The 27,744-nt window shown below is 35.2% G+C and overlaps 1 protein-coding gene across 1 annotated transcript; it reads left to right on the top strand.

Moving 5' to 3' along the window:
- Positions 1 to 151: 151 nt before the first annotated feature.
- On the top strand, positions 152 to 27,610 carry LOC121384662. Its single transcript, XM_041515147.1, has 12 exons — positions 152 to 225; positions 4,839 to 5,382; positions 8,969 to 9,367; positions 10,683 to 10,815; positions 11,606 to 11,632; positions 15,697 to 15,788; positions 16,733 to 16,856; positions 18,631 to 18,753; positions 19,636 to 19,766; positions 20,246 to 20,322; positions 20,869 to 20,993; positions 21,639 to 27,610. Exons 2-12 carry the CDS (start codon positions 4,891 to 4,893, stop codon positions 21,785 to 21,787), a joined length of 1,872 nt encoding a protein of 623 aa, XP_041371081.1. The 5' UTR covers positions 152 to 225; positions 4,839 to 4,890; the 3' UTR covers positions 21,788 to 27,610.
- The last annotated feature ends 134 nt before the right edge of the window (positions 27,611 to 27,744 follow it).

Genomic DNA, 27,744 nt, shown 5'->3' with positions numbered 1-27,744 from the left:
TTCTTTTTCTTTTTTTAAATGTGCATACAGTTTCTTTCCATTATAAGGATCTTATTCGGGCTTTTATACAGATGCTGTAGAATGTTTTGTTTTTATTTTGTATTAATCATTCGGAGGAACCGTTTTATTATTTTCTGCGGAATTGATATGTTTGGAAATGGCTGCGAGTTGAAAATAATTATCTAGTGATAATTTTGACAGCATATACGGGAGAGTACTTTATTGGTATGTTATGGTGTGCACAATTTAGTGAGCATGTTATCAACTACATTTAGGGTGAATTGAAGTTCGTCCACATGTAAATATGCACAACATCTGATTTAAAAAAAAACAAATTTGTTTTTGTTTTTTTCAGTGACAATAATGTTTGGTTTTGGGCAGTTTTCAGACAAATCAGTCTTTAATGAAATTTTAATTCCTAAGTATTTTGGTGTATGATTTTTTTTTTTTTTAAAATTAATTTTGTAAAATTGTTTATTGTTAAGTTTTTTTGGGGGAAAAATATCCGCCCGGTCCCCTTCCCCTAACCCTAACCCTAACCTTAACTCCAACCCTAACCCCAACCCTAGCCCTAACCCCAGCCATAATCCCAACCCTAACCCTAACCCTAACCCTAACCTTAACCCTAACCCTAACCCTCAACCCTAACTAAAAATAATAATGGAGGGGACCGGGCGGATATTATACCCATCTATAAAAGATCCCAAGTTATTACCGTACACATTTCGTCCACAGACGCGTATTTGTCCACACGCTCGTACATGATTTTCGTTGTTTCTACTTGGAAGTTTGCGTCGGAAGATAATAGTCAATGCGCACCGGATGAAAATTTCGTCATTTATGTCAAAAATATCATAACGTGACTTCGTTCGAAGTAACCAACCAATAAACAGCAATATTATCTACATTCCACTACCAAGTTCCAGCCAAGTTCTATCATCTGTGACATCCATAAAATCACAAGAAATATACAGTAAATCACTAATACAATTTTTTTTATAGTGGACGAATTGTCCAAGAACAATTTTTGGTTGTGGACGAATCGTCACGAGTTGAACAGTGGACAAATTTTTAGTGGATGAATCGTCTGTAATGAAACTTCTAGAGGACGAATCATCTGCATCCCTTCTCTGATGACTACAAGTGAGAATTGCCAAATGTTTGACATCCAATACAGGGGTTCAAAAATTTTCACAAAAATTACTTGCCACAGGGCAAGTGCTTATCAGATATTCACTTGCCCCATATATTTGTCCACTTGCCCATACTTCTTAAGGTAACCAATTGTGTTACTCCTGTTTAATTTAATTTAATACAGTGCTTAATAATGTAATAATCTTGAAAATAATTGGTTTAATTGCACAAATAAATAATTTCGCCAGTTGGTTACAACACTTACCCAGGAAGTACTAAATGTATATATATGTCTGTCCAGTACTATCCACTGTCTTCTCTACTTGTTGATTTAAACTATTTTTTAAATAGTGTCCATTTGTTGATTTAAACTTTGTTATTTGTTTGGTAGTGTCCACTTGTTCATCTAAATATAATTGTTGTGTACATGTATACATGTCTTAGTGACCACTTGTTGTATGGCCGTGGATGTGGTGAGATCCCTTTCCACTTGTGAGCCATTCTTTTATGGCTGGTATTGGTTCAAAATGTTTTAGGGATTTTGACCCATGTGTCATTATTGTGAGTATATTATTTAACACACTCTGCCCCAAAACACTTCTCTGGGATGTTTTTACCCTGTTGATAGCAAAGTACTAAAAAACATTAAGTATGTTCTGCTACAAGGTGTATTATATCTAAACTAAATTATCTTGCAACTTTTATAAGTATACAGTTCATAATATTTATGCTTTGTTCAAGTGAACTCGGAAATTATGAACTTGTTAGTAGCACTTGCTTTACGCTCCCGTTCATTTGTAAAGCAGATTCCAGAACTGCGTTAACGTCTAATTTAATTTGAATATGACAATTTTAAACTATCTTACCTTATATACCATGTTTGCAAGGATTAAACATTTTGATTGCACACACAAGGCATGTATACTGTATTTTTATATAAGCTGTAACGCATATTGGACACTATTTCCAAGTTTGAAGATCATCAAACCAATTACTTGTACGAATTCAGTTGAACGTTCAGTGGCGGAAATTACCGATCTTAGTCGATATTAAAAGGGGAACAACTGTTTAAGTTTTTATCAAACTTTTCAACACATTGTTTTCCATTTTGGTGTGTTAACACATTGGCAAGAGTTCCGATCATTCCAGCATTTAGGGTTAGGGTTAGTTCTCCTTAGAGCTATATAAATGCTCAGTAACAAAATTACAAAACATTTTAGGTGTTACATTAGTCACTTTTCATCGGGCATATGCAGTTAACATAATTACTTACCCAGCATGAAAATTCCACTCAATAGATGATTAATTAATCAGTTTGCTCTAGTGGTGTCATTGAAAAAAAACCTCTTTGGTTTTTCTTTTTGGGGGGGGGGGGGGGGGGATTAATTTTTATAACTTTTACTGACATATTTTCACTTATTTATAAAATTTATATATAAAATAATCATATATATATATATATATATATATATATATGAAAAGGTAAGTATTATTTTCTGTTTGTTTTTCCAATTTTTATTATATTTTAGATCAGTCAATTTGGTTTTAAAATATGCAGTATATTATATTTATATTGTTTGTTTGATGCCCACAAAATCTTGTTTTTATTTTTAATTAAAGAAAAAACTACATATTATGTACATTTAATTCCACAGAAAGTTTGTGAACATTTTATAAATTATAAAACTGTACAGTAGACCGCTTTTTTTTCTTCATGTATATGTTCAAAAGATAAAGCATTGATTACTACATGTAGTGTTTTCCCTAGCTTGTTTCAGCATGGTGCAGCACCATGCCTCAATTATAGTCTAGCACCATCTTGCCGTAATCAGCACCATGCTGCCCTGAGATTAAACAAGCCTTTTTCACTAATTAATTCTAAAATTGCCTTTATAAAACACCCAAAAAGGTATTATTAATTAATAAAATATGCCTTTTATATCTTTTGCCATTCATTTATTAAAGCAAGTACATAAATTACATTAATATTTATTTCAATTAATTTTTGTGTATTTTTAATGAAAAACAAGTGCCCCGAAAATGGTGAAAATGCCCCAAAAGTGTGTGACTTCCGAACTGATTCATGATGAGAACAGACGTGTCGCCTTGTACTCTCGAGTTGCCCCCCACCTGGGGGGACTCTTATGCAGTTACGAAAAACTTTTGGAGTATCTCGTCTCGTACACTGGGTCACGGGCTTCCGTGACTTTGGTGTACGGTGACACGATCGTACCAATGAAGAAGAGGAGATGGAGGAAGAGGAAAAGTGCGCCAGGAACGGCACAGAGGGGACCAACCGCCAGCGGCGATCCCTTCTGCGACGCTGCCCCCAGCCCAGCCTGAGTTGACGAGACCAGCCCTGCGGGAACCGTCGACCACCGAGAGGGACCAACTCAACACCGCGGTGTGTGAGACACCCCAAGACGACCCTCCATCGCCGACCGTCACGTGGCCCAGGCAGAACTGGCCGGTATCGCCGGTACAGCCAGTCGCCACGCCACAGGCCCGATCAGCCACCGTTGGCAAGAGGAAGGCAACATCACCGACCAGCCAGCCAAGACTGAGAGACCAGTGCCGGTAGTCGCACGCGCGCGCGCACGCCCCCCCCCCCTTCATCAGTACATGTAGGGGGACATGACAGACCCGACCAAGCTCCGTGGCAGTTACCTCAACGCGGACTGGAGACCCCTGGAGGACGGCAGCGAGTACGAACTTTACAGCAAGATGTTCGGTACTCACCACACCGTAGTCGTGACGCACCGGAGGGAGCAGACCTATAGACAGGCCATACTTTCGAACAAGTTGGACAACCGGAATCTACATAAGATGATCCGATCGGTCTGCGGCCCCGACTACGGTATGGTAGTCAGTACCCTGTTACGACGCCAACATCTGCTGCCGAACCTCTGGGACACTCCAGCCTCGCCAACGTAACAACCTAATGGCCTTAACGAGGCCACTCACGTGGACGTATAGATGGGACTTTAAAAACTTTTAGACCTTCATTCAAAAATTCATGTCGAAATTACTTCTTTTTTTAAAAAATATTATTAAATAGTCCGATCCTCTCTTCTTTCTCTTATTTATTTTTGGACTGTCCTTCCAAAATGCTCCAAATTATATAAATATTCGACCGAGCAGTCAATTCTTTTTATTTTTGGCTTGTAACTTTTTTTCGTTCTAATTTTAATCCTACTAATTTCTTTTACTAATTGCTGTTTTCAAAATTCTGTCCATTTTCACACACACACACACACACACACACACACACACACCACACACACACACACACACACACACACACACACACACACACACCCCATCCCAAATCAGGCATGTTATCTATCTAATTTCATTTTGACTGCCCAATCTAATCTAGCGACCAAATTTAATGAGTAGAATTTTCTTTATTAATTAGAGATGCGCATCAAAATTTTAAAGGCCCACTATTTAATTTTTGGATGTAAATTTCTAAATTGTCCCCTTAATTTTGTTCTGTCCCGGAGCAAGTCACTGGTTATCCAGAGACAGGCCCCGGGACGGACATGCTTGAAACTCTAGTGGTATATGAGCATGTTAAAATTATTCGCACTCGCACCCAAAAGTGTTTGGTCTACCATGCCTTGCCAAATTTCTAGGGAAATCACTAACATGTATACATGTATGAACAATAGTGTATTTAATGACTATTATTTATTTTTCAGAATACTTTTTTTAAAAGACAGTAATATTACTTCTACAGTGTATGATGCATTAATGATGGATTCCAACATGACAACCACATCTGCTGGATCAACAGGACCCGTGGAGTTGGACCAGCTACAGATTGACTTTACCGACAACGCAAACAACGACCAACAGGTTCTAGACATCAACATTAACTTGAACCACCCGACCACCGGCACCACCGACGACATCAACAATCAGACGAACAACCTGGTGGAAGTGGCTCAACGATGCCCAGACAATCACAGCACTGCGAGTGAGATGAGACGAGATGGTGAGTTTGAGACAGGTGAGGACGGGGACAACTGCACGCAGAATGGGGCCGGCCTGGCCACTGACGTCGACGAATCGATGCTGAGTTACGAGGACGAGCCGGAGGAGGTGAGGATGGTCATCGACGGACTCGTGGAGGAGAGCATCGCCGCCGGACTGGCCATCTACGTGGACGAGCTGAACTGGAAAAACAATCCGGATAATCCAGTTGGAGACAAATACAAAGACAGTTTTGAAGGTTTTGATCAGGTAAAGTGGGATATACTGGAAACAATTTTTTTTTTTTTTAATATATGGTAGGGTACACTGTATTTGCTAAAAAAAATTTTTATTAAAATGTGGCGAATTTAAACCACATATTATTAGCCTAAATGTTGTAGCCACATCTTATAGAAATTAGAATTTGTTAATAGACAGGGTGAGGCCTGCATATGTATTGCCTAAACTGGCAGTATTATAAAATTTATAAGCCCAGATATAAATACAGGGTACAAGTAGACTTACATGTTACACATGTTCATTGGGGTTTTATTCAGGGTATTAGTTGAACCCCCAAAATTCCTCCAGTTTGGTGGATTTAGTCAGAAAATCTGTAGCCTAATTCAAATTCCAAACACCCAGATTGCCAAAGCAGCTGTATCTTCAAACAAAAGTCAGTTTTTGGTGGAATTCATAATGAAATAAAGTCGAGCACAGTTGTGTCTATATTGTGGGGACCACAAAAAATATTGATTTAACCGAATATCGACTCAAATGTTAAGTGAAATACGTTCCCAAAAATATACAAACAAAACAAGTCGTATATAAAAAAATAATATAAATGTTTTTGGGTTTTTTATCAAATCGTACATTTTTAATAAATTAATTAATCAATTGTACAGCTGTGTACATTCTGAACAGTTAATAATTTTTTTAAATGTGTATAAATTAAAATTACTGTGGACGTTAGAACAATCTAAATTTTGTTTTGAACAAACATGAATTTATAAGAAAGTTATAATAATAAAATAGTTCCACGCAATGTTTTGTAGAAAAAAAAGAAAAAATCCTACACCTAATTCATAAAGTCTAGGAAAAATATTTGTCCCGCATTGGTTCATGGCATCAGAGCTGCAGAGCTAAACCGTTTACACTTCAACGTCTCATCATTTTCCGTGACAATCCTTGTATCAACCAATCTAATTAAAATTAGCTCCACTATTACATGTGGATCTAACAGGAGCCAGTTGGAGCTCTTGTCAACCAATCAAAACCTTACTTGCAGAATCATGCCAGTGATTTAAAAATAATTTGAAAACATTCCGAATTATCCTGAGGGTATACGACATGTTTCGTGTGAATTACGAATGCCTTAAAATGTTTTATTTTATCAAATAAATAATTTGTAATGTAAAACTGAAGACTGATTTTGTTGGGGGGGGGTTTTATAAATAAATAAATAATTTTTAATGTAAAATTTAAGACTGATAACCCATCCCGTACGTATCGGTATGGTTCGCTGTACTGCGGCCACTAAAATAGATTCGCCCGATATCTTTAGAATTTGTATGCTCCCAAATAATGTTATAAAAGGCGAAGTGTGATTGGTCAATATTTAAATTATTATTTACAGACGAAATGTTACCTGGACATTGGAGACTACGCAGTATCTGATTAAAATTAGTTCTACTGGTCTAAATAAGGCATTCGTAATTCATATGAAACATATCGTATACCCTCAGAATCATTCGGAATATTTTCAAATTATTTTCAAATCACTGGCATGATTCTGCAAGTAAGGTTTTGATTGGTGGACATGAGCTCCAACTGGCTGCTGTTAGATCCACATGTAATAGTGGAGCTAATTTTAATTAGATTGTGTATCAACTTAAGATACAACAGGGCCACGGGAAGTTAACACCTGTTTGACAATGCATAGGTGGTAAATGCTCGACTGTCATCGTCGCATGTATATTCCTTTGAATTCTCACTGTTGGGTAATAGATGATGGAATAGATGATTGAATCTTTTGACTCAATTGCCATAAGAAAGTCAGTGTAGTGGAAACAGTGGTGTCACTGAATAAACACAGAGATCGCTGCCTTATTTGTCAATTAACAACTAGTTAACCAATCAAGACAAATTAATCCTACTTTTACCAGTCCACAATTTCTCAAAGCTGTAAGTCACATGACTATTTGCATTCTGTAACAATCGTCATCTGCTAGCGGTTTCTTTAATCTTGATATGACCATTTTAGTTCCTTGTTCAATGGTTTAGATAATTTTATTTGTTTTTCTTACACGTGAACTGTTACAGTAACTATATACAAATCATGGTTGGTTACATGCTCACAATACCGGTACGGCATTGATTCATATTTATCTTTTTAAATATTTTATTTATTTTAACACATAATATTATTATCGACACATAGAGACATTTTTCAACATAAAAGTCTACGTTGGGACTAAAAAATATATTGACACAAATATAATATCGACTCAAATGTATCGACTCGACCAAGATAAAAACCTGATAGTCAATACACGTTTTGGCCGGGACCGGCCAGTCATATCAACACAAGCGATATATCGACTCGTCAAGCAAGATCGACACAGCAGTGCTCGACTGTAATTAAATTGCCATTACATTCATAGAGGATTCATCACAGTATTTTTTAATATGGAAAATATCAACCGAGTCTATGTTAATCGGTATTTGTCAAGGTTCTGCCTCAACAAATACCGATTAACTAGACAATGTTGATATTTTACACATTAAAAAACATGAGTAGCGAATTCTATTTATCCTATAACACTTCTAAAATAACATTTTAATTAAATGTTTAGTAAACCACAGTGCTAAAGTCGCTGCCATTGGTAATATGATGTCATCACAATTAGCACAAATTAGTTTGACGTCACGCATTTTAACTAAATCTTTGAAAACGTTACGCTCAGGTACATAGGTCTTGTTGGCTTGTAAGCAAATGACCCATCCACAGCAACACATTACCTAGAGACGTGCAAATTTGCATACCATTATTAACCAGGCTAATACACTAAAATTATCACATTGGTTTATGACATAGATATCATGGGTAAGTTATAAGATAAATTACAATATAACATCATCCCATTGGTCCAGCCTTAGCAACGGGAGTTTGTTCATTTCTCGATGACTGTAAAAATTACGTTGTCAGGGAACGTCATACCTGATGACATCATTTTATATTGGTAATTTGTCTTACTGAGCGTTATTGTTTTAATCTAAAAAAACATTTTTTAAATCAAATATGAACTTTTAATATTATTAGTAAGTATGTTTCAAATTTAATTATAAGTATTTTCTGTTATTTCTTTTACATTCATCTGGGTATGAAGAAAAAAAAATCATCCGCAATCATATGTGAAAACAGTTTCGCTGATTCACACAGTTTGCAGATGATTTGGGGGTTTTTCATACCTTGATGAACGTAGAAGAAATAACAGACAATCCTTAAATACATTCCCCAAATTCATGTTTAAAAATCAGCACAAAATATAACCTGTCTAAACCAGATACCTTTTAAAACCAGACTTTTAACTTGGTTTCATGGGGGTCTGGTTTAGAGGAGTTTCACTGTACTTTAATTTAGTACCTTCTATGTTCTTAAATTTATCAGCTATAACTGGTAACAATAAATTAATATTTATGACTTTTTCTTCTTTTGTTTTCTTCTTTTTTCTTCTTCTATACACAGGCTCCCTTGGAGGAAAGAGTTTCTTCACGACAAATAAATTTATCAGATTTAACCTGATAACAATAAATTATTATTATTATTATATATTTTTTATTATTATTCTACTCTTAGGCTCCCTTGGTGGACACAGTTTCTCCACGACAAAGTCGTGTGGTGTTTAAAGAGCCATCATTGGAGGATCTCTCGGACAACAAGTCAGACTTTTCCTCTGTGTCGGACGAGGACGAGAACATTCAGAAACAAGACTCGGAAGCAGAATTCGAGTTCGAAGTACCCCAGATTTCTTCTCCTCAAGAAAAGACTCCTCCTGCCCCAACAACCATGATTTCTGTTCCTGCAATTAGTGTGACTCTTGTCTCAGCAAGTGAATCGTCAACAGGTGACCAAGAAGTGGATGTAGTTAGTAAGTCCGAACCTTCCATCGCGAATACCGAGTCTTCCACAACATCACAGCTACCACCGTCATCTGCACCTGCCATTTCTGTTGGTGTCGAAAGTGGAGACATTAAGGTAAATCAGTGAAGCTTCTGCATATTAAATGAAATGATATTTTTATCAAGTTCTTTATTGGTGTGGGGTGGAGGCATCTTTATAATATAAATAAATAAATTATATAAATGATCTGAAATGCTTTTCTGTTAGTATGGTATAAATTTTTGTTGAGATTTTATGGTTTGACAAATCCTCTATCCCTCGGTCCCTGCTAGTGAATGTTTGGTCTGAGCTAGTGGAAATTATCAGCTGTATTGCTATAATATATAGAGCACGAGCCAAAGCTTCTGTGGGGGCTAGTGACACTTAAACATTTGTTAGACACTAGATCTATTAAGGAACATTTCAACGTCTTAAATTTTTAAAATGGGAATCACATCTCTGTGAGGGCTTCTAGAATTTTTATAAAATCCACTAGCCATGGGATGAGTAATTAAATTTTTTTACTAGCCACGATTAAAAATTCACTAGCCCTACTTTACTTTAAGTTAATATAATTTTACTATTACTTTATTAATAGTAATAATCAGATATGTCACCTAAAGAGGGAGATAGAGCTTTGAAAGACCAACACTTGGTGGAAGTGGTGGGGTGGAGGGGCAGGATATACATATACTCAACAATGAAAGTTTAGCTAATGTTAAAAGAAATGGCATAATATTTATAAATTAACCTATTTTTATTAATTAGTATTCACATCTGAAATGTTTACCATTTACGAACAATATAAACTCATCAACCTTTGCCTAAACACAACAGGACTACCTGGTTTTCTTTTACGTTTATTCAACCATGGCAAAAATAGACGTCATAAAAGATATTTGCTAAACTTTCATTGTTGAGTATATTTACAAAATAGACTTAACTGCAGCATTCACTAGCCATCGGGCATGGCAATAGTAGTTATTTACTAGCCGAACATTGAATATTACTAGCCATGGGAGTGGGGCTACCATAATCTAGAAGGCCTTCCTGTATTGTGAAAAGTATTAAGTTCACTGTACATATTACTTGTATCAATTTACTATAACAGTATATCCAACTGGAACTCCATTCAAAAGTCATCACAGGCTTGGTGTGCTTTAGAAAATATACTCCTGCTGTACATAGTTTAAGAAGCATAATTTAATGTTCTCTGAGAAAGTTTCAGCAATTAATAAAACTAAAAACAACTGTCAGTTTATTTATTTAAAGAAAGGTGTGCAATTTCCACTGTAAATCACCAACTGTTTTGAGTGTTCAAAATGAAAATCTTTTGCCTCACCTATCCCATGTGATAATTTTTCATAAGGTCCTCGTATTTATGTTAAATTGGTTTGTGTGTAATTTACAGGATGTGGGCAAGACTGATAAAGCAGACACCCCAGCTGTGTCTAAGACTGGCACTGACCCTGTTGAAGATGACAAAACAAAGTCTGTGGACGCTGCCCAGGCTGAATGGGATACTGTTCGAACAGTAGAAGCAGGTCAGTATGTCAACAGTGATACACACATTACAACAGCCATTATTTAATTTATTATGACATGTACACACTATCTGATGTAGGGTCTCCATGATTACTTGGGCACAGGCCGAGTCTAGCAAGAGTACCCAGGCAAGGAATATGATAGAATAGGATAACACATTAATGTGCCTATATCCAATTAAGGTTCAAGCACAGAAAGAGCATTCTCGTTTACTTATATTTTTACATCATTTTGCCATATGCTTGCTGCCGGTTACATTACAGGGCTATAAGAATGTGTGCAGTGGCATGATTTGGCATCCATGTTCAGTACTGGAATTAAGATGCAGAATGCTATTTTACATTATTCCTTAATCTCATTATCATCTAGTGTACCGTAAGTGTCGGGTACTCTGGTCCGGGTTGAGTTTGACCTTCAAGTACTCTAGTCCAATATTTTGGACTTGTGAAGGCCCTAATCTGTTTGGCTGGAGTCCTGACTCGTATATACGAATAATTTATAGATGTGGTTGGAAAAAATATATCGGGGGAGATGGGGGGAGAGAGTGTGAGACAATATTTCACAATCTTAGGTAATCAGAACTTGGTTTGAAGCATGTGGTTTTCACCAAGGTTACCAATTATTTGTTTCTACGAATTATATTTGCAATTTTGGGATGTAAAGCTTCATCACTTTTAAAGTTTAAAATGCAGGATAGTTGACTCTCTTTTTTTTCTTTTACTTTAAATTGAAATGTTGTATTCAACTTGATGATTATGTTAATATTGCAGTGCTCATATTTGCTTTCAGGTTTTGCTGATGACAAAGGCAAACCAAGTGAGTATTTTATGTAAATAATATTATTCTGACATGTGGATTATATTTATTTCTTTAGATCAATGATGTGCATGTCTTTCTATTTTATGTAGAACAGGAACTGAAAGATGTTAGCACTATCTGTTTATTGCATACATGTTCAGGCTCCCATTTGTAAAGAGGGTGTTGGGGTAGTCTAATTTTCGCCAAAATTAAATGAAAAATGCCTGAATGATAGTGAATAGGTTTCAGGCCAGCTCATTTTACCCGAATACAAAGATTTGCTCCAGCACCAGGCAGGGTGGGGTTGGGTGGTTGATCCTTGACTCATACACTTATGATAGCATGAGGGTATTACTATATATTAGGTTAACAATTACTAATAGACAAAAATAATGCAATACATATATGTATTAATTGAATACTCTATGAGTATTAATCAATTGTAACAATGCAGTACAATGACTGAACTAAAGAATTTAAAGAAACATCTCTACTGTGTTTTTTTAACATTGATGTGGGGTCTTTTCTACAAATATATCATGACTTACAGCACTCATTTACTACCATGATCTACATTTAGCCGCACGGTATCCTAATTGGTTTGTGTCAATGGAAGTATTACATTGACACTGGGGACCACCAACTGATCTTGGCATTTGACCAGACCTTTGTCATATAATTGACAGCTCTCATGCTGTGTTAGCCCACAAAAATTGATTCATTAGCAGTAATAACTATTGGATTTCAGTTAAGTGAACACTGTGTAATAATGGAGCTCCTAACCAGATATATTGATTTCTGAGCTGTTCTCTTCAGTATTGCCTTTTTATATCTCCATCTCAGGTAACGGTCTTGACACGGTGTATTGAGAGTAATTACCGAGAAATGATCTGTGTGCTGGGGCTGCATTTGACACCGGCCTCGGTGGTGCTGTGGTTAAGCCATCGGATATAAGGCTGGTAGGTACAGGGTTCGCAGCCCGGTACCGGCTCCTATCCAGAGCGAGTTTTAACAACTCAATGGGTAGGTGTAAGACCACTACACCCTCTTCTCCCTCACTAACCACTAACAGCTAACCCACTGTACTGGACAGACAGCCCAGATAGCTGAGGTGTGTGCCCAGGACAGCATGCTTGAACCTTAATTGGATATAAGCACAAAAATAATTTGAAATGAAATAACACAGAACCATTAGTCCCCTTATTTTTTTTTATTTTTTTTTGTGGGGGGTTTTCTTTACCATTTTAATAAACTGTTTTTATTAATAGGAAGACAACTTTAATATTCTATATATATAAAAAACAAAACATTAAAAAAAAAAAAAAAAAAAAGCTTCAGGGTTCGACAAATCCACAAGTCTAGCTAATGAAATTTTGGTCTAGGCATGTGGTAATTGTCAACTGTGTTACTATAGTACATCTATGGGCACTAGCCAGGGCTAGTGACGTTTTGAAACATTTGTCGAATACGGTGACTGAGTTGTTAATTTAACCATTCTGTTAATCATCTGAACATCTCGTGCCACCCCACTTTCGTGTAGGTAGACCCACATTTTGTGTGTATGGCAGTGTGGTGTGTAAGATCTGGCTGGGTTTATATGTACACACTGCTGACACCAGAATTATTAGAAAATGTTAACATTGTTGACAGTGGGAATTGATTTGGTGTAACGGAACAATATTAGAATCTTAGTCTGCCTGCAATATGGATGGTGACAGGATTCATATTCTTGATCAGACCCATAGGTACTACCAAACAGCAACTCCAGTTATATATATAGTGTGTATACATATATATACATGTATGTAGTCAGGGCTCTACATTAACTTTTTAAGGCACCAGTCCTGTAGGACATGCAAAAAATAAAACTACCTGTCCCATCAGATATACCACATGTCCTTGTATATTTTGTTTAGTTTTTTTGTTTTCCGCATTCATCACATGACATGAGTTAGAAATCAGTATCCAGGAGTCGACTAGAAGAATCTTTATTGCATCACAAAATAAGATTGTGCACTTAACAATAAAATCTTCAATGTAGTCAGTGAGTCACAAATCGCAGTTAAAAAAACAAAACAAAAAAAAACCGACAATCAAATGACAACAATCAACTGATGAATATTATGTTCAATAAGATGAACATTAGCACTCGAGTTTTAAATGACCAAACATCAATTGTAGCCACATCCATATCACAATTTAAACAAGTTCACACCATAGACTTCTAAACATGTTTTCATGATGTGGTTATATTAATTATCATGCAAAACACAAGTTTATGCTTCATTAGAAAGTGATAAAAATTAAATTATTTGGCAGATAATTGATGGGGTTTTTCACTGGATGTCACATGTTATTGTTTTCAATAGGTGCCGGCATTGACAACTTATAATTTATGGTGTGAAATTGTCAGTCTGTTACCACAATTAAATTATTTTGCCGGCTATACTTTCAATCTTGCCGATTCAATTATTTATACAGATGGAAGTATATGATGTATGTAGGTCTTTTGCCGTTTACATTTGCTACTCTGCCAATTACTTACGAATTCTACTGAAATCACTGCATGGTTTTTTATTGATTAAGAAGGGTTGTTTTGTGAGAAAATACTTACATAAATATATACGCCACCCCTGGCCCTTTTCCAGTCCAGCAGACGACAGCAATTGACCAATGACAGCGTGCTACATAAAGCCATGACTTGCCATAAGAAGTATCGCGATTGATCTGTTGCGTTATGGCATTTTAATGCATGCGTATTGGAAGTTACCGAAATATCAACTTCCGACATTGGGACAGAATCAGCAAGATCGTGTTCACGCTGAATAAATGCTAAAAAGTTAGCGATATCATCAGATTTTGAAGCACCTGTCCAGTCAGACATGTGACATGGGGTATTCACATGTCCCCAGTAAATTCTACCTGTCCTGGACAGGCGGACAATCCTTACTGTCGAGCCCTGGTAGTTATGTAACTGGGGTTGCTTTTTGTAGGCACCTGTGATTAGACAGATTGGTTTTTCCTGTTCAATTAGTGTTTGTTTGAAAAGCATACCAAAGATTCCCTCCCTACTGACGAAAAAGAAATTTAACAATACATGAACACAATATTATGCACACATGCAGTCACACTTTGTTATCTCAGCCTCTAAACTAGGGGTGGCACATAGTCTGTGATTGATCCCCTTCAGTGGGCCTATTGGGCTATTTCTCGTTCCAGCCAGTGCTCTACAACTGATGTAATATCAAGCCATTGTATGTACTGTCCCCTCTGTGGGATGCTGCAAATAAAAGATCCCTTGCTGCTAATTAAAAAAAAGTAGCTCATGGCATGGTGACAGCTGGTTTCCTCTCATTATTCATGTGGTCCTTAACCACATGTTCAACACTATATAATCATTATTAAAATGTGTTGAGTGTGTCATGAAATGAAACGATTTCTTCTTTGTCTTCCTCTGTAATCTAGAGTGCACAAGACATCTCAAGATTCATAAACTGTTCAATGAAAATACAGGGCTCACTCTGGAAAGAATTTTGTTTTCACCAATTTTCAGATATTTCCTTAAAAATTACTAAAATGTGACCAATTTAAACAGTATTTTATTAGCCAAATACTAAATATTGTAGCCACTTTGAATAAAAATTAGCCATTGGCTGTATGGGTGGCATGAACCATTGACATCATTTTTACCAGGGCTAGCCTTGTTACTCGCCAAATTCGCCAATTGCAAATTTTGAAAGTAGTTGGCGAATTTTATTTTAATTTGGTGAAATAATTTCATGTAAAAATTGACATTGTTTAGAAAGTAACTAGCGATTTCTGCAATTTTTGAAGTTTAATAGACAATTTGGCGAAACATTTTGCTCACCCAGAGCAAACCCTGACCACCATCTATTATGTTGATCTTAAACCACAAAATTATATCTTTACCTTGTTGGGCTCAATCTCTTCAGCATCGAGATAACAAAGTTAGATTAATTTAATGCTCAAGCTGGAGCCAGTAATAAATGATGTGCTGCATTGTTTTTACTTTCTTTATAGATGTTAATAAAGTGAAATAATGTTTTTCTTTCATTTGCCAGCAACGACAAAGCACCAAGAAGAAGTTGCTCCATTACTCAACTATAATTATGCCATACATCATCTAGAAGGTCTAGACTACTCAGAAGTCAAAGTCAGTACCCATCTTATTGTTATCAACTTGAAACATATCTTTTAGGAGGGGGAGGGGATATTATTAGTCCACTAGCAGTCCAGTCTGAGGGGACTATATAGGTTTCATCTCCGTCTGGGGGTTTTTCCCACATATAGATTTACACTCTTCTTTTTGTCATAATGTCTCAACCTGAATGTTTTTTGTATAACTTTATCATATAATATAGAGTTGCAGATCAAGTTTGACTGTCGTGAAAATTGGCCCATTTTTGACAGGTATGCAGGTATGCAGACTTTTGTACTATTCCAAAGGACAAATACATCTACAAATTTACTTGTCCGCCAATATTTTGACTTGTCCAAATAAATAGTTTTTGATTGCTTAAAATGAAACTGCATCAAACATTTTCACTTGTCCACAGGACAACCATCAAGATACATTTTGCTTGTTGAATAGATTTTCACTTGTCAGGACAAACGGACAAGTGCTTATTTCGAACGCTGTTATGGCCCTTGAACTTAGGCGATCTGAAAATTTGTTGGGCCCAGTAGAGAACATGTATTGCTTTAGCAGTACTGTCCAAATGCTTGTTTATTCTGTTAATATATATTTAGTTGTATGCAGGCTGATAGTACATTAGTAAACACCGAATTAAATCTGATATCTTCTCTTGAAAACTGGAATTATTTGATCTAAAAATAGCTTGCCCAGGGGTAATTCATTACTGCCTAGATTAGGTATTGTGTTATTTATAAAGGTTAACAATTAACAAACAGTTTATTATTGAAAGAAGCCTGCTCTTTGGATTATAAAAATAATTAGGGACCTGGCTACAAATTTCCAGGGCCATCTTAGTGCTACGATGTCATAAAACTCTCATGGTCTGTGAAGTAACTACAGTATTTTTTTATTTCTTTCTTTCTTATTAACAGTATTTTTCTTCTTCTTTCTTTTACTTCTAGGGTAGTGTGAAAACTCACATTACCAGAAGCGGTTTTGCTGCACTCACAAATTTCATCTTTGGGCCTCCTAAACTTCATCGAGATCTTCTCCATGAGAGAGAGCTGGTGTTCTGCATTGCTGCATGTAAGGCTATAATGTTATCTGTTTGTAAAGAGAATTCCCAAGGATTAACAATTTACATATGTTCCAGTCTGATTGTGTTATAATTTCTGCTGAATTTAAAGTCCTCGTAATTTGTAATTAGTAATTAGTAAAATGTTTGTCTGTGTGTGGTACTATGTTTGGATGATTTGGGAGTTGATGTAACTGAATATGTTTATGTATAAATCTGTGCTATAAATTACAAGGTTTGGGTGAAATTGTGCTGCATTATTTGTGTATCAGCTGATGTACAGATTATCAATGAAATAGACATATTCACTTTATTTCCAAAACGTTTGTTAGTCATAGAAGCTGTAAGTAAAGTACAATACTGTAGAGTCCTGAATTTTTTATTACATAATTATTTTATTCTGCATTGAAGGGTCAGACAACTCTTGGATTACTAGCCTCTCTCACACAAGTATATCGGTACTATCCGAGGGAATTTGGTATATTGGTCAATATATTGTTAATACATGAAATGTGAAGTCTGTGTCGCTTGTCATGTAGGTCTTACATATATGTGTAGGTGCAATGAACTGCAGCTTGAACAAATTGGTAATCATTATGTGTAGTGTCAGTTTAGTCCTTAAGACCTGTCAAGTTGTTTTAGCAACTTCACAGGCTTGACAACTGACCATTTACCAATACCAATCACTCGGCCACACCATTGCCTTTTGACATTATACGACAGACTGAAATCAGATGAGAATGATTGCTTTATATTGATACAGCAAAGTCGTTTATGATACATGATGATGCAAGTGGTAATAACAGAGACGTAAATATACTTGGTGTAATTGTTGGACAAGGGATGGCAACAATTTAGCCTCAGTTATGTGTGTTCATAGTTTAGTGAATTCAGTCAAATCAAAACCCCTTCTAACAATCATTTTGCTTGAGTTTACTAGCACTAATTATTTTTAAAAAAAGTTAAAAAAAAAAAAATTACGTAAGGCAGATAACATTTTGGTATAGTTTTTCATATAAAATTATAAACAAATAAAAATACTTTGGCTAATCGTTAATCAATAATTTCAAATTACAAAGGGTCACAGACACAGACTCCTGAAGGTGGCTGACTACCTGGTTTGAACTAGCCGATGGGTCGAACAATTTATTACATATCTGTTAGTCTTACTGTAGTGATAAAGACAGTTTGAAACCGTGTGATAAATTTATTTTGTATCGCACATATGTGCGATCTAGACCGGAACTTTTAAATGGGGAATTCCCTTTTTATTTTTACTGTAGTTAGCGCCTTTTATTTACTGATGTCATATATGATTTACAAATTATGTCACATCGTGTTTGAAACATTACACAAGGCTGCCGCAGAGCATGATTCTGAATGTTAAGCAAATCAATGAAAGGAGTTTTGATCATAGATTTAGCAAAGTGTTATTATGACATTAAATTAAAAACTGTTTTTTGTAAAACATAAAAGAAGGTATGTAATAAATACAGAACTTAACATACGTTGTTTTCGCTTCCTATTTATTATGCGGTCTCGTGGTATATATTCTTGCTCAAAATAAACTTGTGCAATAAATAGGAAGCTAAACCAACGTATGTTAAGTTCTGTATCTTTATGGTACCCCATCTGTGTTCAACTCATTGAGATTCTACTGCAAGTATTTAACATTATGTGTAGCTGTTAGACTTGTGTTGGGAAGTATAGCTGTCACAATCACGGACAGTGTAACACAAACTGGTGTATAGTAAACCGAACCTTCCACATCTTGTCTTGTTTTAGCCCCACTTGACAACAACGATCACTGCCACATTCGCATGCTTCAGACAATCTATAGGTCTTTAACGGGATCCTACTTCGAATGTCAGAGATATGGAAACCATTGGGAGGAAATAGGCTTCCAAGGTAATTGAGCCCAATTTATTCAGCAGAATTGTAGTTCGTCAGTGTCAAATTGTGTCATCTTTACATTTCATGTTGAGTTGCAAATTTGTTTTTATGACAGTTTGAAAGATAATGAAGGATAAACAATCAAGTAACATATGAACTAGACCAATCTTTAAGAGACTTGTATTAATAGTTTCTGGCACAAGTCCATTTATAGATGATTTTTTCGACACCAGTCTCAAGAAAGTTAAAGCTTGCCCCAAAGATTAATTTTCTTGAGACTCGTGTTAGAAAAGCCATCTACATAAGGACTAGTGTCAGAGATATTTTCTAGTTCAACCAGCTTATAAGTTTAGTACTGGGTATTATGAAATTCACAGCTTTTTATTTTTGTACCGTGACATCATTCCTCTCGGCTGACAGGGTTTCTGGCAGAGGGTAAAATGGGTATGGCGCCATACCCAGATTTGTTTGCAGATTTTATATTTTTAAGTCAACCTTGTGACAAAATTAATGACACTTATCATTACTGTATGATTTTTTTTCTAGGAATGTGTGCTACATTGTTTTTCTAGCACATCTTTCTGGCACCTTTCTACTGGTTGATTGAACTAGAAACTGTATGATTTTTTCTTTTTTTTCTTTTTTTTTAGTTTTTTATTTATGGTATGTAAGGTACTGTATAATGTTTCATTTTTTGCATACCAAAACAAATGTCAGTATATCAGTTCATCACACAACTGGTTGATCTACATCAAAATAAATTAGCATGTTTGGGGGGTTTTCACATCATTATTATTTACTGCATTTTTGATACTTTGAAATTATTTTTGAGTTAAAATATTGTGGTAAAAGTTTCCGAAGCAGTTTAAATTGATCCCCTACTGCTGCCATTTTCAGGCACGGACCCGGCCACGGATGTAAGAGGGATTGGAATGCTGGGCCTTCTGCAGCTGCTTCACCTGGTGCGAGATCCAGCCAAGTCGAAGCTGGCCCGCGATATCTACAAACTGTCACTCGATCCAGTTCAAGTATTAATACTTTTAAAATATAGTGTAACCTCGATTTATTGTACCAAAGTAATTTTGGTGTTATGTAAGAATTGTTTGTCATTTTTGTGAATTTATTGATGAATAACAATCACAAATTGGATAAAATTGCTAAATTTAAACATGTTCAGTGCTTTTGCATGTTACATTTTTTATATATTTAAAGAAAAATGTTATTAACACCTGTGTTTAAATTAATTGTGTGGTAGTATAGAATTATTGGTAATTTGATTTAGAAGCTTGAGGATCTGTCCCTCGTTTTTGGAAATGTTTTAACAGCCTGGGTTACTTAGTACATGCAGTAATGAATGACGGCATGTTTAACGACACCCCAGCACAAAAATACACATATAGGCTATTGGGTGTCAAACAAAGTACATCCAGTAAGGTATGCTATGTAAAATTCAGAAACCATTTTGAAACATTACTGTATAATAGTCGAGTATTGCTTTGTATTTCAGAATTTTCCATTTTGTATTATGGGATTGAATATGACCAGGTTTACCATTCAGGCACTGCGAGAAGATTTGTTAAACAGGTATGTAATACGAACTCTTGCGCCAAGTAGGTTTATTATTCCCGTATTACTCCAACTGAAGGAGACTAGGTTTCGTCTCCATCCATCCATCCGTCCGTCTTTTTTTTTCTAAATGCCTCAAGATATTGAGCTGAAAATGTTTATGTATAACTTTATCTTGTATTGTTACAGATCAAGTTTGACTTTTGTGTTGATTTACTCATTTTGACAGTTACGGTCCTTGAACTTGGGAGATACGAAAATATGTTTTCCAGGACATTTTTTTTTTTCCACAATGCCTCGAAATACTGAGTTGATATTTGGTGTATCATGTACTGTTACATATCAAGTTTGACTTTCACAGAGTTATGGCCCTTGAACTTGGGCTATTCAAACCGTTTTGGCCCCGTAGGGGACATGTAATGCTTTTATAGCAGTACTCGCAGAATGCTTGTTTTCATTAATGCATGGCTTTAAATATTTTAAATGTGTGTAGTTACATGCATGCAAGAGACCCAAAAAAAAGCTTTCAGATTGTTAATTCTGCCATATATATTTTAATTTCAGAGACTGCAACAGACAAGGCAAAGTGATGGATGTTGTGAATGATTTCTATTCCGGACTTTTCCTTCACCTGTTTCGAATATGGAAGCAGGGCAAAATCATCTCTGATTCTGGGACCGTCCTCAGAGGTGAAGTAACTGATAACCTCCTGTCGTAACTGTTAATAACGAGCTCCAAGCCCCCACCCCGCCCCTCATAAATCTACATCAGTCCAGGCCAGATGGCTATATGCTCTCTTATTTGCCAAATTAATGGCCTGCTTTTTTGTGACTTTTCTTTTTAAGGCAGTTCATCATCCACAATATACCATACTAAACTGCTCTGAAAACACGTCTCTGGGCATCTTTATCTCAAAAGTTTCCAGGGGGCATGCTCCCAGACCTCTTGCAGAGTTCTCTCATTGGCATTGACTATTGTGATAGAACCAGGCAGGACCTACTTCCTTGAAAGTGCCCCCAAAATCAAACAAGTTGTACTAACAGGTTGAGAACTCGGAAATGCATCCATTTCCGAGCCGAGCCGAACACAGCATAACATCCCTGACACAATGGATATTCTCTGCATCTGACTACCAGGATTGAACCGAGTGGTAAAACATCTGCTTGAGGTGTGCATCAATGATTTACCTTAGTAGACCGGTTTGTTTTACATGTATATTGGTGGGAGTGGGATTCATGGTGTATGCAGTGTTTTGTGCAGGAAACTTTGTGACCTTTGTAGAGGGTTGAGTTAAATATTACTCTCAGTTCATTGTGTTGTCTATAATGTTTCAGATGTAGAGCAGTTCTCGAAGAAGCGCCCTAGAGATGTGGTGAAAAATCTCCAAGACTACCTCAAAGGTCACAAAGTAGAAGCCGACCCAGTGTTGACGTCCGAAGAGGCATTTCTTAATGTGTGTACCATGGAGAAGGAAGAAGAGTAAATTGTCACGATTATTTTCGTATTCATGTAGAACTTAAATAGTAAGGTTTATGTTCTGGTCTAAATCCTTAATCTTGGCAAGTTGAAACAATATTTGTTTATGTACTGGTCTAAATCCTTAATCTTGGCAAGTTGAAACAATATTTGTTTCACAATGCAAGTACCAACTGTTTTCTTCCTTTTTTCTTCTTTTTTTTTGTTTTGTTTTTGTTTTTGTTTTTCCCTTCTTTTTTTTAAAGTTTATCTCATTCAAAGGTTGGTGAATATTATTTTTTTAAATGTGAACTCTTTTTTGCTCACAACAATCTGAGATTGTTTTGTAGTTTTTTTGTTTGTTTTTTTAAAAATCAAAATTATCTCTATCTATATATATATATTTGGAATGGGTCTACAAAGTTTTACCTTAGTAACACTTGATGCTAGCCATTAGTTTAAGATTAGCTCTGTGTAAAGGTGCATTCACACAGTGCAGTGTTTAGTAAAGCATTAAATTTGTTTCCTGCATAACAGATGTGTGTCTATTCCAATCCTGTAACAATATGCAAGTGTGTATGAGATCACCATCTGGGGCCTATTTTATGAAGCGATCTTAGCGTTAAGATCACCTTAAGATCATTACTATCTTATGCACTTATGGGGGCGGGATTTAGTTCAACTGAGTGCTCGCCTGAGGTGCTTGTATCGCAGAATCGAACCACCTTGGTGGATCCATTCAACTGGTTGGGGTTTTTTCTCATTCCAACCAGTGCACCACAACTGGTCGAAGGCTGTGGTATGTGCTTTCCTGTCTGTGGGAAAGTGCATATAAATGATCCCTTTACGGTAATCTTAGCTCTAAGAGTGTTTCATAAAACAGGACCCAGGCCAGTAAACAAACATGGCAAATCATTATGTCAAATAGCACTGCGAAAATGCATCTTCAGACAAGTTGGCAAAATTGTTTCTTTTCTTTCTTTCTTTTTTTTTTTCTTTTTTTTCTTTTTTTTTATTGTTTGGTTCAGATGTGATCCAATTCAGTTGGTTGTGCAATAAATATAAATTGCATGCTGCAGATCCTGAAATTAATGGAATCCTAATATTAATGCGAAACATGTGAGTTTGTGTTATTCGCATTAATAATATGACACATGTATTTCTATGTTTTGTCTATGTGTCCCATGTTATTAAAACAAAACATTCTGTCAGGTTTTTCTGGTGTCAAAGCATTCGCATGATCTAGCAGTCCTGTGGGCAGTTTTTTGATGAAAGTAATGTACTTGTACATTCTTAGGAAGATACAGTTGTAATGGTACATGTATGCTCATTTTTAGCCAGATTCAGGTAACTAAACACGTTACGTAAATGATAGCTGCAAAAATATGCTTTGAGTTGATCTCACCAAAATCACTAGGGACTAAACAGGTTAATTGATGTGTACACAGACATGTTAGTGAGTTGATCTCATTGAAGATGCCTGTAACTCGGATTTAACCAAAAAGTACACAGACTTGTGTCGTTTGGAAAGTAATATTTTAAAGGGAGGCCATTCGTATTAACTTCATGTCACATTTTAGTCTGCCCACCGATGCATTAATTTTAGGATTTTCAGCATGTGATGTTTCTGTCCTGCTTGACAATATTTTGATGTGAATGTATTTTTATTAAAATGATATATTGCTGGCCACTGATTTTTTCCGTCAATAGACCTAAATATTTTGATCAGTCAAAACACTGCAGGCATAACAGTGCCATTGTTAAGCAAAATGACCATTTCAGCAAAGGGTCACCAGAACGTAAAATAGGTTGAGACTTTCCCAGATCCAAATTGAGCAAAACTATTAATCTCTTCATTGTAAATTGCAGATAGGTTGGTGTGACCTGATCTAAATTCATACTGGTAAAAAAAGAAGAATATTCCCTTAAAGTAGATAAATTATTTTTTTAAAAGAAAAAGGACTCCTGTGGCCAGTTTTCTCAAACTGATCAAGTTTGAAACGTTTTTAATTGGCCTTACATGTCTAAATAATTCTAGTCATTTTGTAATATAATATATTTAATTATTTGTGTGACTCATATAAATTTCTGTATCCACTTCATCCAGTTGACAGTTTATGTCCCAATATGTACTTAGAGTTTTAAAAGCTTTAATATTGTTTTTTGTATTTTTGTTCTGATGATGTAGTGATACTTGAGAATCTTTATTACATATATATTTTATCTTTGTTAATCAGCATTAGGAGATAGTGATCTCATTTGTTTTTTCTAGTATGCATTTGTTATATTGAAAGAGTGTGTTTTAAAATGGATTTCGCTCAATCGTCATCATTTTGCAAAATGCACTGTAAATATTAAGTATAACTCACTTATTATTACTGTGTAACATTCACAGCATAAAGTGATATTTGTTGTTAATTTAATTTGGATATTAAAAGCAGGGCCCGGGTCGACGGGTCTTAGAATATGATATAAGACGTGATGTCACAAATACAGATTTTTAATACATTGTAGTAGCTCAGGGGCCCCATTTTACGAAACGATCTTGGCGCTAAGATTACCTTAATTACATAAGGTAGCTATGCACTTAAGGTGATCTTAGTGCTAAGATCGCTGTGTAAAACGGGGCCCTGATAAACTGTTTGTGATGCTTAATGTGGCAATTTTGTACATGTTGAAAACATTTTCTTTATGCATGAATGAATAAAATGTTTAACCGACACCCCAGCACAAAGAATCACATCTGCTATTGGATGTCAAACAAATGTATGTGTGTGAATAGGATTGTTTCTTTATGCAATGCCATAACACAGCCTCGTGGTTCCTGTCAATGTTTGCCCGCTCTGAAGGTTTGCAACTTCATTGTTAACTTTCATCACATTTTCACGATTTTGTCTTCAATTATCCAGACAAATTGTACAAAAATAGCTGATTGCATCACAGCTGATGAAATCATAATGTTTGTGTTGTCAAAATTGGCTATTCTCGTACAAGGCACTCATATTGTGTGGCATTGCCTTTAGGTAGTAAAGTTGACTTCTGTCTAGCTTTACATTTTTGTGCTATCCATGGTTGTGAAAAACATAAACATATTTTAATAATGTACATTCAGAAGCCATTTTATGAATTTGATGCCTGTCAAAAGTAGCTATTCTTGTACAAGGCACTTATGGCGTGTGGCATTGCCTTTAGGTAGTAAAGTTGACTTCTGTCCAGCTTCACATTTTTGTGCTATCCATGGTTGTGAAAAACATAAACATATTTTAATAATGTACATTCAGAAGCCATTTTATGAATTGATGCCTCACTGATCAAAATTGTGGTGACTGATAGTGAGACAATGAAACATTTGATCTCAGACTTGCATTTTAATCATTTTGCTGGGAACTATAAACATTATAGTTTAAAGATAGGCTGCTTTTGGAATTAAATACAATCACATTTCATGAGAAACATTTAGTGGTATTTGAAATAAAATCCTAAGACAATGTATAAATCTGTTATTATGCTAGTTTTCATACATATATGTGTAAATATGAATCATATTAAGTCTATTTATTTCATTTTCATGTCTTGTTATGTGGTAATGCGATTTTGTTTTTTTGAGTGCTAGTGTTTGTAGTTTATTACTGTTATTATAGAGTAACAGGTTTAGATAAATTTAGTTTATTAAAGAAAAAAAAAGATGTCATTATACTCTGGTAAACAGTGCTTTATTATATTTTAGTTTTTCAAAACATTGCGTAGTTGCTTATTAACTTTGTAAGAGATAAAGATATTAGCTTTAACAGAGGAACTAATAATGTAGACGTCATTGTTAAAGTGGTTTAAATAGTGATCTGACTTGCGCTTACTGTTCTCGGCATGCACTAGTCAGTAGGATTATATTTTGTACTGTGGTGCTCCTTTCATGTATATCTGTATACCATTTTCATGCTTTAAAACATTTTCCTTGTTAAAAGTTCTGTGATGATTTCTGAGTTACATTATTTTTAATTTCACTGAATAAGTTCATCTGTGTTTTATGCGAGTTTTTGATCGGTGTAAACATTATGTGTTGTATTTGACAAAACGTGTCCTACTTTAAGATTGTATTGAAAAAACATTGTCATTTTGTTGCATGGGATATTTTGTATGTTCCAACATTGTTTTTCTTATTCATCACTTTTTGTGATAATTGTACGACTAGATTAATGTTAAATTGGTTTTCATTGATCTAGACAGTTCATTATTATACATAGAGTCAAATATGCTATAAAAGACACTAATAATAATGTCTGTAATGGCTATCAGACATGTCCCATATGCACTTTTCTATTTCGTTCTTTCTTTTCTTTCTTTATCTCAAGATCTTATAATAAAGCAAAGTTAAAACCTGACGAAAATGTGTTTTGCCAAGTTGTAGTCAAATATCAGAAGATTTCAGTTTCGCTTTTAAAAAATCTTGAAAATCCTAAATTAAATTGCATTTTGGCTAAAAGGGGAAAATACCACTGAGTTAACTCCCTTGAATAGTGATGTAATATTTGGCAGAGTTATGGTATTTGTTATTCTAACCTTCGCAGGATAAAGCCAATATCTTTAGACAGTAACTAGTTACATATATTCTTTCTATATATAACTTTGACTGTTAATCACAATCACAAATGATGTTTAATTAATTAATGATTTTGTTTGATTTCATATTATTTAAGAATTTTTATATTGTGATTAGATATATTTTGTTTAAGTATGAAAGTGATTGTTCTCTGATCAGATTTATGCTGAATGTTTTTACTTTGTTACTTGGATTCATGGCATTTTTGTGTTGTATGTATTCTTTGATTGTTCTGTAATGAGATTTCACTACAATGTGAAGAAATAATTTGATATGTACTGAATGTTCTTGCTTTGTTGTTTCATAGATTCTTGATATTTTTGTGTTGTATGTATACTTTGTCATTAGAATTTAAGACTTTAAAACAATATTCTTTGGCAATTAGTTTGAGTTTCCCTTTAAAGCATACATTTAGTTCATCATTCTAGTTGATTAAATTTTATACTTTTGTAAACCTACAATAGGTAGTATATAGATTACATTACAAGTCATAACCACCATTTTTTTCATATACATTTTCCATCTCTGCAGCTAGACTATTTAATAGTTATTCCCAGCTACTGCTTCTTATGAAAACTTGTGTTGTTGCTTTGTGGCTAGGTTTTTTTTTGTCTGGTGTATTTATTGAGTAATGATAACCAGTGGATTTGATTAATGTAGCTCACCAAACATTGTGATAAGAGTTCCAATGAATCGGGTTTTTTGCAAGGGAGTTGACAATATCTGTTAATAACCGAAACATAATTTTTTTTTAATGTAAAACTAGTTGTGTTTATGATGGTATACAATTTTATTAGTTGGAGTCGAAGACTGCAATTTTAAATGTTCAGTTAGAAAGATGCAGAAAAAAACACATGGTAGGGAATATGATTATCACAATTAGGTACAGCAATCTGTTTTAATTGCAGTTAACATTTTGTGATAATCTATAAGCTTATTCTGTCCATGAAGTTTAGACAATGATAAAGTACACTACATGTCATTGTGTTCTCATCATTAGTAAGTTTACAGCAATAACGTTTTGAGGAGGTAGGACAATATGGTTTTTGTTGGGGTGTTTTTGTTGTAAAAATGGTGAAAAGTTTATTTAAATTTTAGGGAGTATATATTGAAGGTTGACTATTTTGATGGTACATGTATCTGTTTTTGTTTTTGTCTGTTGTAATTACATGTTGAAAACAAAAAATTGTTTTATCACCAGAGCACTTTTTTTTTTTTTATCTTATCATTGGCTATTGGATGTCAAACACATGGTCATTCTGACACTGTTTTTGTTTTTTTAGAGGAAACCTGCTGTCGCCACATAGGCTACTCATTTACGACAGGCAGCAAGGGATCTTTTATTTGCGTTTTCCACAGGCAGGATAGCACAAACCATGGCCTTTGTT

The sequence above is a fragment of the Gigantopelta aegis genome, chromosome 10 (genome assembly GCF_016097555.1).
Source record: "Gigantopelta aegis isolate Gae_Host chromosome 10, Gae_host_genome, whole genome shotgun sequence".
Lineage (NCBI taxonomy): Eukaryota > Metazoa > Mollusca > Gastropoda > Neomphalida > Peltospiridae > Gigantopelta > Gigantopelta aegis.
The sequence above is the reverse complement of the archived record's forward strand: the minus strand, read 5'-3'. Positions and strand labels throughout refer to the sequence as shown.

Bases quoted from the DNA above. Each gene is read 5' to 3' on its own strand.
- LOC121384662 (XM_041515147.1), top strand. From the start codon at position 4,891: ATGATGGATTCCAACATGACAACCACATCTGCTGGATCAACAGGACCC. The intron at 11,633-15,696 runs GTGAGTATTTTA...TTCATTTGCCAG, and splicing joins TGATGACAAAGGCAAACCAA to CAACGACAAAGCACCAAGAA. The intron at 18,754-19,635 runs GTAATTGAGCCC...TGCCATTTTCAG, and splicing joins GGAGGAAATAGGCTTCCAAG to GCACGGACCCGGCCACGGAT.